The sequence below is a fragment of the Engraulis encrasicolus genome, chromosome 6 (genome assembly GCF_034702125.1).
Source record: "Engraulis encrasicolus isolate BLACKSEA-1 chromosome 6, IST_EnEncr_1.0, whole genome shotgun sequence".
In the NCBI taxonomy this organism is placed as follows: Eukaryota; Metazoa; Chordata; class Actinopteri; order Clupeiformes; family Engraulidae; genus Engraulis; species Engraulis encrasicolus.
This window is the reverse complement of record NC_085862.1, coordinates 215,001-234,597: the sequence shown is the minus strand read 5'-3', so window position 1 is coordinate 234,597 and position 19,597 is coordinate 215,001. Positions and strand designations below refer to the sequence as shown.

At 44.7% G+C, this 19,597-nt stretch overlaps 2 protein-coding genes and 1 long non-coding RNA gene across 3 annotated transcripts in view; 1 reads left to right on the top strand and 2 right to left on the bottom strand.

Moving 5' to 3' along the window:
• Positions 1–17,942, bottom strand: part of LOC134450573 (dihydropyrimidine dehydrogenase [NADP(+)]-like) — a 50,844-nt gene extending 32,902 nt beyond the window's left edge. Inside the window, 3 exon segments of the mRNA XM_063200411.1 lie at positions 4,486–4,568; positions 5,323–5,433; positions 17,783–17,942. Of these exon segments, the coding sequence (XP_063056481.1) occupies positions 4,486–4,568; positions 5,323–5,433; positions 17,783–17,821 (233 nt within the window). The 5' untranslated portion in view covers positions 17,822–17,942.
• On the bottom strand, positions 12,984–15,326 carry LOC134450575 (uncharacterized). The gene is made up of 3 exons (XR_010035114.1): positions 15,188–15,326; positions 14,474–14,571; positions 12,984–14,323 (listed from the first exon to the last, which is right to left on the bottom strand). It is a non-coding gene; the product is annotated as an uncharacterized LOC134450575 (long non-coding RNA).
• Positions 17,943–19,397: 1,455 nt separating the features above from the next.
• Positions 19,398–19,597, top strand: part of si:ch211-221n20.8 (uncharacterized protein LOC100034409 homolog) — a 59,261-nt gene continuing 59,061 nt past the window's right edge. Inside the window, exon 1 of the mRNA XM_063200339.1 lies at positions 19,398–19,517. The gene's annotated coding sequence lies outside the window, so the exon portion shown is untranslated. The remainder of the gene's footprint in view (positions 19,518–19,597) is intronic.

Below are 19,597 nucleotides of genomic sequence, written 5' to 3'. Positions count from 1 at the left end.
ACATCCAGGAAGACAAGACAAGACAAGACAAGACAACACACTTCAGACACCCAGGAAGACAAGACAAGACAACACACTTCAGACACCCAGGAAGACAAGACAAGACAACACACTTCAGACACCCAGGAAGACAAGACAACACACTTCACACATCCAGGAAGACAAGACAACACACTTCAGACATCCAGGAAGACAAGACAACACACTTCAGACATCCAGGAAGACAAGACAAGACAACACACTTCAGACATCCAGGAAGACAAGACAAGACAACACCATCTCAATTCAGATATCTTGGGAGACAAGACAACACAACACAATTCAGACATCTAGGAAGACAAGACAAGACCATCTCAATTTCCCTTGGTCTGAAATGTCAAGTGCAGAGCTACGTGACAACACTTTCACTCCAAACAAACTCAGGACCATTCACAAGCCTATCTATCCTCTGTGGAATGCTGGGAATATTCTAACTGTCCCACCTCAGTATTCCGCCCTAACTGACTAATCAACAGCTATTAGCATGGAGAGAATTTTAAAAAGCTTAGAACCAAGTGGCAACCTAAACCTAACCAGCAAAAGCAGGCAAAGCCAAATCGATACACAACTAGATCTTACACAGCTAGGACCTTCTGGGAATTCTAAATAGCTGGTACTTGTAGTGAATACACTACCAGTCTAGTAGTCTACTGATGGCAGCAGTCACTGATAAGGATGGGCCGATATATATATCGGTCTGTTATCGGGCCGATATTTGCATTTTTTTAAAAGTGTATCGGTATCGGCCGATACGCGTGTGCTTTTGGCCGATACGCAATATTTATTGTTATATGTCATTCGGGTTTTTTTTTTTAAAGCACCAAGACACTTTATTTTTTCATTACTTGATTGTTAGACATTACTTGATTGTTAGAGTGGGTGTTTAAATATTACAAGTTCTACCTCAATTTGATAATGTTAAAGGAATGTTTATTTTTAACTTTTAACTTTAAAGGGACACTGTGTGAGATTTTTAGTTGTTTATTTCCAGAATTCATGCTGCCCATAATGTTACCTTTTTCATGAATATTTACCACCAACATGAAATTTTAAGTATTCATTATGACATGAAAATGGGGATCTTCTCCATGGTCCGCCATTTTGAATTTCCAAAAATAGCCATTTTTAGCTGCAAAAATGACTCTACTTGGACCATACTAGAAAGTATGTGTTTATTACTTAATACACTTTCATGTAAAGATCAAATTTAGCAATAGGCAGCCCAGTTTCAATGAGCAGCATAGTTGCAGTACCTTTTCTGTCCATTTCCTGCACAGTGTACCTTTAAGCCCAAATATCGGGTATCGGAAATCGGATATCGGCCAAGGGTGATGAAAAAAAAAAATCAGTATTGTATCGGCCAGTAGCCTCTTACTGCAGCAGGGGTCGCTGGCGACCCTATTCACTTGCTGAAAATGCTTGACTACATCATAACAACATTGCTATGACATTACAGAGAGCCATAGTGCTGTGCTAAGGGGTTAAAAAACCTGTATCGGTCGACCCCTACTCGCTGGAATGTGAGTTTGTCAATGAGTAGCTGCTCTTGAGCAACATGCTGTTTGTGTGTGTCCCTGCTGGGAGATAATTCACGCCGGCAATAGTTAAAGATGGCCTCTCAACGTCATTTAATTAATATTGCCGTGTTCCCAATTGTTATTGAATGTGTTACGCGTTGGTCCTGTTTTAAAAAACGTTCTGGTTGCTTTGTTTCAAGACGTTTTTGCAAACTGGCAAGGTGGCTTGTGGAGAAACGAGAGGGTGTTCCGTGTTTCTCGTGGAAATGCGTCTCTGATTGGCTCACTCCTCCTGCTCTCAAAGAAACGCGTCTCTGATTGGCTCAGTCCTCCAGTCCTTGGAGTGAATGTAATGGGAAACAGAGTCGCCACTTCTCCGGGTGGTACTGCACTATAGGGGCGCCAACGGAGGCGTGCAGGCTCCATTCAGGGCTGTGCTCTTTCGACAGCGACCCCTAGGCGAGCTGCAGGCACAGAGCAACCGGAGTGGGCAGGCTTTATGTATGAGGCTTTGTGCTGTGTGTGTACCTGAGAGTAGCAACCAGCTGATAGCTAAGCTAAGCTATGTTTCGGGCCACCAGACGTTGCTTGCTTTGAAAACAAGCAGAAAAAAAATACTCGACATGTTTTTAGATAAATGGGTCGATATAAACCTTTGTGGGCAACGCCTTCTTTCGACGTGACGAAACACAGAAAGGCTTTCGTGATTCGCTCGTTTCTCTGCATTATTGATGTAAATTGGGAAACACCGGGAAACACAGCCAGGAGAGTTGACGCACCGCTATGAGAGCCTTGCAAGTGAGTTTAACTTGGGGTGACCGTCCGATCTTCGAAAGGAGTGAGTAAAACTGAGTTTTATCGGAAGTTGGCCTTTAAACAATCCCTCACAAGTTTAGTTTAACTGCCATCCCTATCGCTATCTTCTCATGGCACAGTGTTTCCCAACCTTTTTTTATCTCATGTACCCCCCAAGCCTTTTTGTTGTGCTACGAGTACCCCCTAACTTGTGTTTTACATTGCTTTTTCTATTCCAGTGTGACAATGCTTCATGCATTTGTTAAAATTACATTTTTCCAAGTACCCCCTTCAGTGTGCTCGCGTACCCCTGGTTGGGAAACACTGTCATGGCATCCCATAATAAGCCATATGCACAGCTGTACAGAGAGATGGACAAAGGTCAAAGGTCACAGACCTTTAGGAATAAACATATAGAAGAGGAAAACTCTGCACTCACATGGTGGCAAGTTATAAACAAATAATGAGACTCAGCTCAAGAGAGCGTATGTATCCTCTTCTTTAAGTTAGTTTTTTTTGTCTTTAAGTTAGTTTTTTTGCACACCCAAAGTTATTTATCTTTCTCCAGAAGAATGCTCCCTCTGATTAACTTAAGAACTAATAATCTAATAAATGTCTGTATGAGCACTGTCTATGTCCATACTGTCTTAAGTCCATGTATAAGTACTGTCTATGTCTATACTGTCTATGTCCTTACCTAGATTAGTCTATGTCTGTATGGGAAAGCAAGAAATGTAATTTCAAATTCTTTGTATGACCAGTGCATGTAAAGAAATTGACAATAAAACCTACTTGACTTGACTTGACTTGACTTGATAATCCTGAATTGTTAAGTGTTTACATGACGTTTTCAAGGCGGGATTATGTTTTATTCAGAATTAAATTGAGTGAAATCTGAATTAAATGTCTCATGTAAACGAGGACACGATGTCGCGTACGGTTGATGAGGAATAAATGGCCTAGAAATAGAATCAAAACTTTCAGAGCGAGCTCGAAGAGCAGCGGTGTCAGAAGTCAAAGTAAAAGTAAATTCATGGTGTAAGTGCAACACTACCAAATACTACAGTACATAACTGTTACACCAGTTACTCCATTGTACCAAATGAGGTAGATAGAGTGTGCTATTATTGAAAAATACTTAAGACCTAAAAAAGAACCCACCATAAATTTGATCCAACCAGCGCAGAGTCATCTGATTGTGAGTCAAGTACTCAGGTCTAGCTACTCAGATAAATTACCTGTGTGGGAAGGAAAACTGTTTCTTTTTTGTTTTGTTTTACTTTTTTCTTTTTTTTTTGACATCTCTGCCAAAGACACACGTGGTGAAACAGTGTTTCCCGCAGGATTCTTGTATAGTAAAACAAAATCTATGTGTATATCTTTTCAGGGGACCTTGTCAAGATGGCAGGTGTTTGTCAAAGTGCTTGGTGGGGGGGCTGGTTCATTTTTGCATCAGATGTACACAACAAGCCCTGATGTACTGCACACTCACATCACATCCACGTGCTTTGGTTTGCTCACGGCCAAAACAATTCTCAGCAAAATCCTAAAGATCATCTGGCCACAATCCAGAACAAGTAAAGTTTGTGTAATATCCACGTGGGAGAGCCCTCTTTTCCAGGAGCTGTGCCATTGATCTCTGCAGTAGCCTATACGGATAATCGATTAATGAATCACATACACGTGTCAACCCCTGCACGTACACACACACACACACACTCACACACCTGCCCGCCTGCATACACACATCTGAAACATGTATGCTCACATGCTCACACACACACATGCACTAGCAAGATCATATGTAAGATCATCATGTAAGCACACGCACACACACAAATCCACGCACAAACCCATACACGCATGCACGCACGCACGCACACATACACACGCACACACACACGCACACGCACACGCACACACACACACACACGCACACGCACACGCACACACGCACAAGCACACCCCTCTTCTGATGGGAACACACTCCTTACCTTGAGGCTTCCCGCAGTGCTCCGCACACACACACACACACACACACACACACACACACACACACACACACACACACACACACACACACACACACACACACACACACACACACACACACACACACACACACACTCCTTACCTGGAGGCTTCTCGCAGTGCTCCGCGTTCACTGAGTGTTGTGTGTTTGATGTCATCAAAGTTGTTCTCCAGTTTCACACAGCTCTGGCAACATTAACATGTAATAATATGTGATACAGATCTGGCAACATTAAGTAAGGGTTAACGTTCGGCGAGAAGGTCGCTACCGTGGAATAGCAGCACGACAGAGAGAATCTTTAGACCCCGACGCGGAGCGGAGGGGTCTTGTTCTCTCTGAAGTGCTGCTATTCCACAAAGCGACCGACTCGCCGAAAGTTAACCCGCTTATTATATGGATATACTTAAATGATTCACACATGGCGGGGACATTTCTTTATGCCTATTTAATGTTAAGATTGTTGCTGCGCAAAACAACAGACGTGCGAACGTTGGGGAGCCCCGTTGAAATGAATGGAGCATTCGACCGATGACGTCACAACCATATAATAACATGTAATAATATGTGATACAGATCTGGCAACATCACACACAAACTTAAAACATTAAAACCTTTACGGTTCCTGAATTCCTGAGTCCAAAACACAAGCATGCACACACGCACACACACACACAAACACACACACACACACACACACACACACACACACACACACACACACACACACACACACACACACACACACACACACATACACACACTCGCACGCTCACATAGCACACCCCATGCATCTCTTACATCGCAGCTCTTCTCTCTCTCTCTCTCACACACACACACACACACACACACGCACACACGCACGCACACACGCACACACGCACACACACATACACACACTCATACACACACACACACACACACACATACACACACACTTACATCGCAGCTCTTCTCTGGGTTCCTCTTCCAGTGTTTCTTCTCCTTCTTCTTGAAGGCGGTCGAGTGGACGCTGGCGTGGTGATGCACCCGCGGGTTCAACGCCAAGATGCTCTGCAGACATCATGAGAAAGAAAGGCAAAATAATTATGTGATGAATGTGTGTACTCTACTTAACCCTGTTCTGTATATTTCCTGTTCATCTGCTTGACTATGATTATGTCCTTGATTGTTAGTCACTTTGGTTAAATGTAATGCAATTACAGTATTTCTCATAATCACTTACAATCAAATGTATTATGTATTCTATGTGTGTGTGTGTGTGTCTGTCTGTCTGCCTGCACGTTTCTGTGTGCGTGTGTGTCTGTCTGTGTGTGTGCCTGCACGTTTCTCTGTGTGTGTGTCTGTCTGTACGTTTCTCTGTGTGTGTGTCTGCCTTTAGTTTCTCTGTATGTGTGTATTTGTCTGTCTGTCTGTCTCTGTCTGTTTCTCTGTGTACAGTGCTGACTGGAAATGCACTGCTAAGTTCAGCGGGGTCAGAGAGATGTGCCTGCCTGTGTAGTCACCTGCCGCCGCACACAAACACAGCTGAGTCCGGTTTCCTTGTTATGAAAGCGCATCAGCACGTGGACATGTGCTTTTTGTGTGCATGTGCCTCAACATGTCTGGCGTCATTATTATGAAAGCACACGGGGAGTATTCCAAGAACCTGCCTCAGGAGTAAATCAGGTGAATTTAACCCATTTTGTCCTAAGCCCTTTTTGGGAAAGGGTGCCCTCTTCCTATTAAATCCTAAATATCTCAGCCTCCGAAGCACATACAAACACGAAATGAGTTACATTTAAAAGCCAAGACCCTCCCCTTGCATTTTAATGTGTTCATTCAGCTCTAACATATCAACATAGTTAATAACAGCTAAAATCTCAAAATCCTGAAAGACCCGTATAATGTGTCTCCTGGACACAATAGGTTAACCTTGAAGTGGTAAATCATCTAATAGAAGAGCCTGGAGTCCTCATGTTCTTAACTAAATGCCACATGTGGGTTATGCATTATCAGGATTACCACTTCCTCTAGGTAACTTGGCCAGATCTGTCTATTTCTATCACTTAATCCAGTGATTTTCAACCTATGGGCCGGGGCCCACTGGTGGGCCCTGAAGGTATTCCAAGTGGGCCTTGAAATCATTTTCTACAAATTATAATCATATTGTGGTGTGTGTTGCTATTGATTTATTTGAGTTTTATTCTTTATTGGGTCAGAAGTGGGCTCTGAACATTTGTGACAATTTCAAGTGGGCCCCACGTACAGCTTGTCAACACATTAAAACGTGGTCATTGCCATTCTAGAATTTCACAGAGCTTCATTTTACGCTGTGGCTGTTCTGGAAGGGGTTAACTGTGCTGCTCCCTATGTCTCCTCCTCCTCCTCCACCTCCCCTCTTCCTCCTCCACCTCCCCTCTCCTCCACCTCCCCTCTACTCCTCCTCCACCTCCCCTCTCCTCCTCCTCCTCCTCCTCTTCCTCCTCCTCCTACCCTCCCTAGGTCTCCTCCTCCTCTTCCTCCTCCACCTCTCCTCTTCCTCCTCCTCCTCCTCCACCTCCCCTCTCTCCTCCTCTTCTTCCTCCACCTCCCCTCTACTCCTCCTCCACCTCCCCTCTCCTCTTCCTCCTTCTCCTCTTCCTCCACCTCCCTATGTCTCCTCCTCCTCCACCTCTCCTCTCCATGTATCCTCTTCACTGTTTGCCAGCCTCCATCCTCCACAACTAACCTCTCTCTCTCTTCTGCTGTCTGTCTCATAATCTCTTGCTCATAGCACGTGTTTTTAGTGTAGAGATAGTGAGAGGTCACCAGGAGATGTTTTGTTTTGAAACACGTCTCCTTCTCCGCCTATTGGTCTCACTCCACCACCTCCCCTCTCTACGTCTCCTCCTCCTCCACCACCTCCCCTCTCTGCGTCTCCTCCTCCTCCTCCTCTCTCTATCTCTCCTCCACCTCCTCCCCTCTCCTCTCTACGCCTCCTGTCCTCCACCGCCCCTCTCCTCCTCCACCTCCCCTCTTCCTCCTCCACCTCCCCTCTCCTCCTCCTCCACCAGCTCCTCTCTGCCTCTCCTCCTCCTCTTCCTCCCCCTCCCCTCTCTACACCTCCTCCTCCTCCACCTCCCCTCTCTGCCTGTCCTCCTCCTCCTCCATCACCTCCCCTCTCGCTCCTCCTCCTCCTCCTCCCCCTCCCCTCTCTCTCCTCCTCCTCCTCCACCTCCCCTCTCTCTCCTCCTCCTCCTCCTCCACCTCCCCTCCTCCTCTTCCTCCACCTCCCCCTCCCCTCTCTATGCCTCCTCCTCTTCCTCCACCTCCCCTCTCTTCCTCCTCCTTCTCCTCTTCCTCCACCTCCCCTCTCCTCGCCTCCTCCTCCACCTCCCCTCTCCTCGCCTCCTCCTCCTCCTTTGCCTCCACCTCCCCTCTCTCTCTCTCCTCCTCCTCCTCCATCACCTCCCCTCTCGCTCCTCCTCCTCCTCCTCATCCTCTCCTCTCCTCTTCCTCCTCCTCCTCCTCCTCCTCTTCCTCCACTCTCCTCCTCCTCCTCCTCCTCCACTCTCGCTTCTCCACCTCCCCTCTCTGCCTGTCCTCCTTCTCCTCCTCTTCCTCCACCTCCTCTCTCGCTCCTTCTCCTCCTCTTCCTCCACCTNCCCTCCCATAGCACATGTTTATAGCATGGTAGGGAAACATAGCACATGTTTATAGCATGGTAGGGAATCATAGCACGTGCTAATAGTGTAGGGAATCTCAGCGTTTGTCTGCTCTGTGGTGTTTGAAGTGAATTCTGAGAGACAATAAAGCTTTATCTTTAACTGGTGTACCAACAAACAAGTCCTGATCTATCCTATTCACGTGAAGATATCCATAAGAAATCATGTTTATCGTTTGGGCCATTCTTGCCCAGGTTGGAGACATTACGATTGGAAATCAGTTGGAACTGACTGAAGAATGTATTTTATGAGGACTGGGTGTCTGCAGCATCAGCATGAGATAACACTATGAACAAGTACAGTAGTTATTGGTTACGCTGCAAATCATTGAAGCAAAACAGCAACTAAATTGCTGATAAGAGGCATCATATAGATTATAAGGATCAGTTCCTCGAAGCACGTTTAAAGGGACACTGTGCAGGAAATGGTCAAAAAAGGTACTACAACTATGCTGCTCATTGAAACTGGGCTGCCTGTTGCCAAATTTGATCTTTTCATGAACATTTACTAAGTAACTAACTAATATTTTCTAGTATGGCCCAAGTACAGTCATTTTTGCAGCTAAAAAGGGCTGTTTTTGGAAATTCAAAATACTTATCATGTATGAAAAGTGCAATTTTTCCAGTCAAAATGAATACTTAGAATTTGATAGTGGTGGTAAGTATTCATGAAAAAGGTGACATTAGTAAATGGGAAGCATGAATTCTGGAGATAAACAACTAAAGATCTCACACAGTGTCCCTTTAATTGTAACAGCAGGATCAGGCCGTGCCGTGGCCCAACCGGCTGGGCACTTGACTGCCACACCTGCGACCAGGGTAAGATTCCGGCCCAAGGTCCTTTTCTGAGCCCTCCTTGTCTCTCTCTACCCGCTCATTTCCTGTCTCTCTGTAACTGTCCTGTCACAATAAAGGCATACAAATCCAAAAAGCATGAAGCATGTTGAATTATAATACTAGGGTCATTTCCTCAAAGCACGTTAAATCATCCTAGTAGGATCAGCTCCTGGAAGCATGTTGATTTATAATAGTTCCAAACACATTCCTCTGAATGGGATTCTAAATTATGGCCAGAATTCCATCAGTCCGGCATACATGCGGCCCCCTGAGCCATCTCATGTGGCCCCCAGAGCCTTTACAAGAAAGACAACTTTTAAATCCAAATTCAAACGGTTACTCAACATTCTAAAAATGCTACCTAAAACAAGAGTCTTGAGAATTTAAGATTAACCAAAGACATAGGCTTCATCTAATTGCATGTAGTAAATACATTTCATGTTTATCTGTGGCATCCGGCCCTTCGGTCAATATTCTACACCCAATGCGGCCCTCGGGCCAAAATAATTGCCCACCCCTGGGCTATTCTGTCTGGCTGTGGAATGCAGGGGTTGTATATACAAGATAATGTGGACCATCACGTTTACAACCCCCTGCCTTAATGTGTACCATCACGTTTACAACCCCCTGCCTGTTTTATCTGCTGTCCAATGGGGTGACTGCCTCCTTTATCGGCTGTCCAATGGGGTCACTTGTATCACAGGAGGCAAATCACTGACTGACTTCTCAGAATCTGCCCTGTTGTGCAACCTGCAACCCCCACCTGCCCTCATCCACTACATAACACAGTCACACCAGTCCAGTGCTGCCCCCTGCTGGTGAAATACTGCATAACGCAGCCACACCAGCCCAGTGCTGCCCCCCAGAGGCGCATCTTGTCACCAGGCAAGGCAGGCAGCCGCTTGGGGCCCCCAAGCCCCTCAGTGGTGAAGAGCAGCTCACACTTTGCTAAAGTAGTGGCACGTTTCTTACAAATGTTCACTCCTTTGACATTTAGCTTGGGGCCCCAGCTGAGCCTAGAATCGCCTCTGCTGCCCCCCGCTGGGGAAAGACTGCACAACACCATCACATCACTAGATAAAACTTCTCTCTTAGGGACGGTTAATACACCAGAGCGTGGTGTGGTGGCATAGCCTGGTCCTGACCATCCCATAATACTACCATTTCATTTCGTATTTATGGTTTGGATTTTGTTTGCTCTGAAGCGATTGTAGGAAGCAGGAAGTTTGCACCCAGTTATGGTTTGAAATTATTGGACACCTCTCACCCAATAGCTGGCAGTTACTCAACAACAACATAGCGCAGACCAATTGCTCTGGCGCAGATGTGTACGTCATTGTCATGAGCGTCCTCCCCCTTTCGTCCCCACGTGGGGGGCGTATTCGATTATTGGCTGTTTTCTGGGGGGGCGTTGCGATCAAAATTCTACTGCTCCAGGCACTCCACAGAGAAGCACGGCCAGACTACAGTAGTGGAGCCAATCCTTTGGCGGAAGTACGTAGGATGGCTCGCGAGGCTAGTTGTGGCACTGACAAGACGGAGGTCTTTCCCCCAAGTCTCCAGTGCTGCTACCGCCGTGTTGGTGTGGAAGATCGAACCTGTTTCCGTGCATTTCCACGGCCACCATTGAAAATCGTTTCAGTCTGTGTGAAAAGGCCGGTAACACTTTATTTTAGGGATACATCTATTAGCACTAATGTATACAATGTACCTACATAAGTAACTTGTAAGGCATGTACAAAGCAAAATCAAACATTTGTTAGGCATGTATTCTCAAATGTCTTGTTCATGCAAAATAAGGGATTTATTACCAATTTAACCTTAGTAAGGACCTAGTAGGCCTTAGCGTTTGCTTAGTACATGCCTTACAAGTTACTTATGCACTTATTGTATGTATTAGTGCTAATAGATGTATCCCTAAAATAAAGTGTTACCAAAGGCCTTTATGTGGTAACACCAGCACACGACTAGAAGCCACTACAGTATTATGAGGTCACCCCTCCGCTCCCGACAGCTACTCTACCACTTATGTGGTCACCCCTCCGCTCCCTCCGCTCCCGACAGCTACTCTACCACTTATGTGGTCACCCCTCCCCTCCTGACAGCTACTCTACCACTTATGTGGTCACCCCTCCCCTCCTGACAGCTACTCTACCACTTATGTGGTCACCCCTCCCCTCCTGACAGCTACTCTACCACTTATGTGGTCACCCCTCCCCTCCTGACAGCTACTCTACCACTTATGTGGTCACCCCTCCCCTCCCGACAGCTACTCTACCACTTATGTGGTCACCCCTCCGCTCCCTCCGCTCCCGACAGCTACTCTACCACTTATGTGGTCACCCCTCCGCTCCTGACAGCTACTCTACCACTTATGTGGTCACCCCTCCGCTCCCGACAGCTACTCTACCACTTATGTGGTCACCCCTCCGCTCCCTCCGCTCCGCACCCCTCCGCTCCCGACAGCTACTCTACCACTTATGTGGTCACCCCTCCGCTCCCGACAGCTACTCTACCACTTATGTGGTCACCCCTCCCCTCCCGACAGCTACTCTACCACTTATGTGGTCACCCCTCCGCTCCCTCCGCTCCCGACAGCTACTCTACCACTTATGTGGTCACCCCTCCGCTCCCGACAGCTACTCTACCACTTATGTGGTCACCCCTCCGCTCCCGACAGCTACTCTACCACTTATGTGGTCACCCCTCCCCTCCTGACAGCTACTCTACCACTTATGTGGTCACCCCTCCGCTCCCGACAGCTACTCTACCACTTATGTGGTCACCCCTCCGCTCCCGACAGCTACTCTACCACTTATGTGGTCACCCCTCCGCTCCCTCCGCTCCGCACCCCTCCGCTCCTGACAGCTACTCTACCACACTCTTCTGAACTCTACAGTATTCTACTCAACTCTACACTATTCTGTGTATGAGTAATGACATTCAATTTCAATTCAATTTTATCCCACAGGTTTTATCTATCTTTTGTCTACACACATATATACACGTATTCTTTATTGTGTTGACTGTGATGTGTGTTTGTCTTGTGTGTCCTTGTGTGTCCTTATGCCACCACCAAAGTAAATTTTCCATTTTATGTAAGTTTAATGGAAAATAAAGAAGTCTAAGTCTAAGTAAGTCTTCTACTGTGATACTTTTCACATTCCAATTATTGACCAGCCATATCTAATCACCCTACCAATCAAAACTCTGTCCACTCCAATCAAATATTTCCAGTGAAAGACCACAACTGAATAGGAGATGAGCCTGGGCAATGGGTGCCATCGACATCCGGCCACAACACATCCCGTAGACACAGGGGTGGGGGACCTTTTTCATTCGAGGGGCCACTACTTCAAATCCATCCAAGGGCCGTTAAAGTCCTCCGAGGGCCGTATTATGAACACAAATCAGGATTTCCCCCTGCACTTTAGGCCTGTATTGAAGATGATTTCCCCCTGCACTTTAGTCCCATATTGAAGATGATTTCCCCCTGCACTTTAGTCCCATATTGAAGGTGATTTCCCCCAGCACTTTAGGCCTATATTGAAGGCAGCTATACCTCCAGGATTTCCCCCGGCACTTTAGGCCTATACTGAAGGTGATTTCCCCCGGCACTTTAGGCCTGTATTGAAGATGATTTCCCCCTGCACTTTAGGCCTGTATTGAAGATGATTTCCCCCTGCACTTTAGGCCTATATTGAAGATGATTTCCCCCGGCACTTTAGGCCTATATTGAAGGCAGCCACCTTTAAAACTGACCCACCTTCTTTAGGTCCCCTGATTTGCATGTGACGTCAAACGTTCTAGTGGACGGCTACTGGACGGCAAGAGTGCCGCATTAATGAATGGATTCCTATGGGACTCGCAACGTTTAGTAACTCATAACGTAACTTAGATCGCCGATAAACTTAACACCGTGAACACCCATTGTGCTGTTTGTTACAAAAACAGATAGGGTTACAACCCAGGCGTGTTTTTTTCACTGGATCTCAAAATAAAACGAGAAAGCTGAGGTGAATCGCGGCAACCAACTGGAAAACCATCAAACTAGCCTACTCAAGTAGCTGGATGAGCACCACGGTAAGTTTCTCATTTGCCATCCTTTGTATCATCATTTGTCTCTTAATTCGTGAACGCTAGTTAATTTAAGTCTAATGTGCAATTTCAGTGGCTTTTTCTGTGAGGTCAATGTAAGATGCTTTCCATGATATTAACGTTAATTATCAGCATCATTACGCTATGATGGACGTATGCTAAGATATTGCAGGCTGTAACATAAACACGGAATTCATAAAGCTCTTGGTGAAATAGCAAGGCTATGACGTTCATACTGTTAAGGTTCAAATGTAAAAATAAACCATGTGTACATCTCTAGCGCTGATTTCCCAAGTAGTAGGCCTACTCTCCAGCATGATGCTGTCATGAAATGCCAATCACCTTATCCATGCTGGCCTATTTATAATGACATGCATAGGCCCACCAGTGTCGATGTTGTTGTCAATAATATGAAGTCCACCACTTTGTTGTGTTGTCATCCAAATTGTCTGCCCTCTGAAATCAGTCACACACATCAGAGGCTTAATGGTTTGGGAAGTGGTATTACGATTGGAGGGTTGCAGGTTCAAATCCCATCCTACACCTCTCCCTTCACCTCCCATCCAGGCTGAAGTAGGCCTATGAGCTAGGCACCAAGCCCCATGCTGCAGGGACAGTTAACAATTCACTGTGAGTAACAAAGTTGCTTTGGATAAGTGTCAGCTAAGTGTTATCTTTCTGTTTCTCCAGATGAGAAGAGCGATGATCTGATGTCATGACACATTGGATGTATGGAAGAGCCAGAGGTCCAGCACACCAAGTCAAATTTAGCCTATTTCAACCTCTTAATCACACCAACTCAATGTAGTAATCAGTTCATTCAATGGCTCAAATACTTTATTTTTAGACACAAAGTACAAATACATTTCAAGGTTTTGTAGGTGATGGGAGGGGATATCTATTGTGGGGTGGACATGTACAATAGACGTGCAAGTACTTATTTATATTAATAAATGGTTATCTGAACTAGGCCTGTAATAGTCAACCCATTGATGCTGGATGCTGTGTACTCGTTGTATTGACCTAGGCGCCTGGAGCGACAGCATTTAGGCATGACATATTGGATTTTATTATTTAATGTACCGGTATGTTTGGAGATTAACATACTAGCCATTTTGGCTACTAGTGAATAAAAAAAGTTAATTTAGAGCCCTTCTGAAAACTCCAACAACTGGTAGAGGTGATCAGTGCATCAGGGGAGGAATGTAAGGGTAGGCCCGATGGATGAGGGGAACAGCATCACTGATGGTGAGGTCCTGGTGCTGCTGCAAAGCCAAAGAGGAAGAAGCCTCTCTGGACACCTCTTCATGTTGGCTCCCCCATCTAATTAGAAAAAAAGAAAAGACAAACATGCTATTTAAAATGAATCTAGCCATGCATTGTAATGTACTAGTACAGTACTGAATAATTAACTCCCTTGGCAATATTGTCTGAATTAAAATGTGATGTAAAACGTACTAGTCATGTATTTACCTGTGCTGCTGGGATGCTATTCTTGGACGTCATCCTGGCCACCATGACTCATGGTTTTAGTTTGGGTGCTGACCACCTGACTGATGAACCTGCAAATACTAAACAATAAAAACAATAAAAGATAAATAACAGGTTTGTTGTCCTTTTCTTTCTCTTGTGAAGGTCATCTTTTCAAATGATTTATTTAATCAAATCAAAATGATTTAATCAAAGTATGTAACCGACATTCTGTCCTATGTGTTTCTACATGTGCAATGTAATGCAACACCGATTTGAAACATTGAAGTATGTCAAGTCAGCTTTTATTGTCACTTTATTTATGGTCATACAAGGGAAACGACGTTTTCTCTCTACCATGCCAGGACATAGACAGGACTGACAATTACAGACAGACAGAAAGTGCAAGACAGGACAGGTAGCAGTGATGGACTGGTAACATAAGTGGTCAATAATAATACAGTACAAATGAACATATTGGACATGTAAACAGAAGATAAGATAATTATATTTCACAATAGCCTACATTGTGCAGACGTGGCTAAACAACAATGAAATCCACTTGGATGAAACGAAGCGAGAGAATTCAAGTTAACCTACAAGATACATCTGAGATGAAAATATATGCTATTCAAAACACCACTTTGCGAAATGCCTGACACAAAATGTACCGTGCGTCTTGTAGCCTAGTAAGTTAGGTTAGCAGCATTATCTTACCTGTGCCATGCCACGAAGAAGAGGATGCAGCCGCGGTGCCCAGCCACCAATGAAGAAACGGTGCATAAATGTGCTTATTTTGCCAATGCAGAGGTTTGGTTTAAGTTCACAACTTTACTGAAGAAAATAAACACGGAATAAAAATATATATGTCGCAGGCAGAGTAAGTTCAAGGCTGGAAGCAAGCAACAACTTTCTCTTCTTCTCCCAGTTTGTCGTACCGCCCGTCCCCGTTATGCCATCTAGTGGAGCAGAATACATTTGAATAAATCTATGATTTGAACACATCCACCGTGGCCAACCTAGCCTGATAACGACAGGTACATATCACGTTTTAAAAAAATACAAGAACTACGTGTTTCTTTGGTATTTTATGGTCAAAGTTGTCTTCGTCTGCATATAATTCCTATGTACGAATGTGTACTTCTGCCGTCCAGCAAAATCGATTACGTAATATTGTGACGTCAATGCAAATGATGGATACTGAAGATGATTTCCCCCTGCACTTTAGGCCTATATTGAAGATGATTTCCCCCTGCACTTTAGGCCTGTATTGAAGATGATTTCCCCCTGCACTTTAGGCCTATATTGAAGGCAGCCACCTTTAAAACTGACCCACCTTCTTTAGGTCCCCTGAATATAACTTAATTGTATTGCAAATGTATTAAATTGTATTGCAAAGATTCCTTTACAAAATATGTCGGTAACACTTTATTTTAGGGATACATCTATTAGCACTAATACATACAATGTTAATGCCTGCATAAGTAACTTGTAAGGCATGTACTAAGCAAATGCTAAGTCCTACTAGGTCCTTACTAAGGTTAAACTGGTAATAAATCCCTTATTGTGCATGAACAAGACATTTGCGAATACATGCCTAACAAATGTTTGATTTTGCTTTGTACATGCCTTACAAGTTACTTATACAGGCACATTGTATGTATTAGTGCTAATAGATGTATCCCTAAAATAAAGTGTTACCAATATGTCATATTTCATGTGAAACTGCAAAACATTAAAATGATATCGGGGGCCGGATGAAACGACCTCAAGGGCCGCAATACGGCCCTCGAGAAAAAGGTTCCCCACCCCTGCCTTAGACACAGGTGTACAGCATTGGCGTTACAAATGTATTCAACAGTAGGCCTAACTCAAGGACTCAAAGGTCAGTGGTTGTCTAAGTGAGGGTGGGTCTCACCTCAGTGATAACCTCCCTGTAGAGCGCACACTGGGGCTGTTTGCTGTGATATACGACAGAGATAACCTCCCTACATACTGCACACTAGTGCAGGGGTGAGTTTCTCAAAAGAGAAGTTGTTAGCCTGTTAGCAACTTCGGTAGTTGCCAATGGGAAAATGCATTGAAAACAACAAAGTAGCTAATGTAGTAAGCAACTTTGGTTTTAACCCTAACCCTAACCCTAACCCAAGACGACTACTGAGACTTAGACAAGAACTCCATCCTGGTCTGTAGATACACTGCCCACTGTCACGTTGACCCACTCCACACATGTTTGTCAGGTACAAGTTACAGGTTACAAGTTACAGGTTACATATTCCTGAATATCAACAACAATGCGGACTATCAGGAAGCACCAGTAGGAATTCAGCCTCCAGTACTATAAAGAAGCACCAGTAGGAATTCAGTCTCCTGTACTATCCCTGCTCGTCACTGTTCATTGGTATTATTTGGGCAAGGATTAACTTAGCACGTTTATATACACCATACTCTGTCTCACGTGGCCAAGGATACGCACGTTTATATACACCATACTGTCTCACGTGGCCAAGGAAAAGTTTGGTTAGAAAATTGGCCCTTCACTCTGAGTGGTCCTCCTTCTAAATGATGTCAAGGATGTCATTTATTACCCAGCAAACCACCCTAAAGCACAACCTTTCTCTCATACTTACTTTTCAAGAGTCAATACAAATATTGGTTTACAACCATCCACAAAGGGCATGTTTTTCCACAAGATTAGCGAGTTGATAAATTGTGTTTTCATTTAAGTCCATCAATCTGATCCCATTCCAAACCCCCACTTGTGATTTAAATCACTTGTTGTTGAAAACCACTTGTGATTTAAACCACTTGTTACAGGCCTAATTATTCTGAGCTATCCAGAGCACAGTACTGAAGTTGGACCACAAGTGTTCTATGCAGACGCTATAATGTAGTCAAAAAATAAATAAATACAAATACATAAAGAAGACAGTTTTGCCCTTGAAATGCCACTTCACCAAAACGGCAATGTAAAAGCAACTTGTAAATGTTAAAAATATCACAGTGGATATAAAATACAATATACTGTTGGGTGCAGTAATTTCAGCAGATCTTCCGCAGTGTAAGAAGAATGAGACTTGCAGGACATTGCCATAGGCACCCAGAACTGCCAGCCAGCAAACTGCTATGGGAACCATCACATGGGTGCTGGTTAAGAGGACGTACTCACACTAACATTTGTGGACATACTCAAGAAGGACGCCGGAGCCCTGAGTACCAGCGAACTGAAAAGATGTATGGAGAATCGGGATGACTGGAAGCAACGATGGAAGGCTCGTCTGAGGACGACCTAGAGAGAGTGGGCCTACCTACCTCAATATCAGGCAGATCTTTGCTGATCTTCGGCTCCATTCTGAAGTCTTCGGGTGTATCGGTATTATCAGCAGGTTCTTTGCAGTCGTTGTAGACAATTCTCTCCCAAGGACAGAACGTAAGGACTCACTGGTCCTGTAACGCCAAATGCTCGTGATGGCTTTAGTCCGCGCGACTTCATCGCCGGACTGTTCCATTTGTGCGCAAACAAACATTGCGTAATTTGGATGGACAATTCAACACCTCCGGCTATCATGTAATATCGGTAAGATGGGGGAAATATTTCCTATACTGGTGAAAATATAGGCCTATGCCTATATATTGCATGATTTTGAGATTATTTTCAAAACGTACGTTCTCAAAGTTATTAATCATTGTTCTGAAAGTGGTACGGTCCGTTTCCTAACTGTCAAAGAACAGAAGTCCAAAGTTGATGTTGGCATAAGTTGAGGGTGTGCGCGTGTGACACATGAGTTACTGACGGGTGGCGCGGTCCGTGAACTTTATCAAACTTTTTACAAAAAAGTCAGTAGCACAGGTTGGCTACCTCTCCCCTTCATTCATGAAGCCAGACATACAACTGACACATTCTTTGGACGAGAACAACTTATTTGGGGGCTTTTGCAAACAATTTCGGGATATTATTAGGCCTACCACGAAATTGTAGCCTATGTAAAAAAATATTTAAAAATGTCCAAACATTCATTAATTCATTTCCATATAATTTCGCATAGGCATACTTTCTATATGTACTGTATGTATGTATTTATTTATATATTTTGATATTTTGAGTAGTAGTTCAGATACACTGCGCTCTTCCGTGTGGTGCGTCTCCAGTCTAAGTTTGGATATTTTGAGGCATTTAGTATTCGCCAGTAGCCTATGCTATTACATAATGCAGTTTAAATTCCACGGTGTACAGACCTGCAGTGTATTTTATTTGGGGCGTCCAATTAACCCAAACTCCCAAAGTGAAGACCAAATCACAGATGCTGCATCTCTAACGGCGCTCTGTAACTTCGCACGTGCATAAACGAGGGAACGAGGCACGTTATCTATCCTCCGTGTGTGTGTGAGCGAGCGACTTTGAACTCTTTCAGGGTCAAAGGAGTTCAATCGCGGAAAACGTTTTGCTAGTTGATGTGACATTAAACCCACTCTCCGCATTTCCATCAGTCCTGGCATCTCCGAACTCTGTCCTGTCCCGGCAATTCTGATCATTCTTCTGTCAACATAAATGGCTGGTGAACGTCTCAGCCTCAACAGATAACCCGTTCCACTGTTGAAGGCTTCACAGCGTCAAGCTTGGCGTCGATAAAGGTCCTGAAAACGTTTGTTATTATTTTTCCTCCATGGCTTTCAAGCAGCCTAATCCTAACTTGCAATGACAGCTCTGGGAATGGTAACCGTTATAGCGATAGCGATACGCGCGATTTTGCGCACACACAAACACACACAAGCATCGCTCCAGATCATATTAAAGGTTTTAACCTCTTCCGGGAGTTTGGGAATACGGGAGTGTGGGAGAATGGGAAGTGGAAATTCCACAAACAGGATGTTGGATCACCGCGGGGAGGGCTCAGCCCCCTCTTTAGCCTCTCGTTCCCCTCTATAGCCCCCCAGCCCAGCTCAGCTCAGCTCAGTCGCCCCATAGTAGAGTTGTCTCGCGCAGTAGAAGTCTGACACACCAGACGGACGGCGCTCGTGGTGATCTATCCTCTTATCTATCAATCAGGTGAGAAGAACTTCGTCTTGTTTCTATAGTGATATCTGCCTTTGCTCCATCACTCTGGCTACGTTAGTAAGAGATTCATG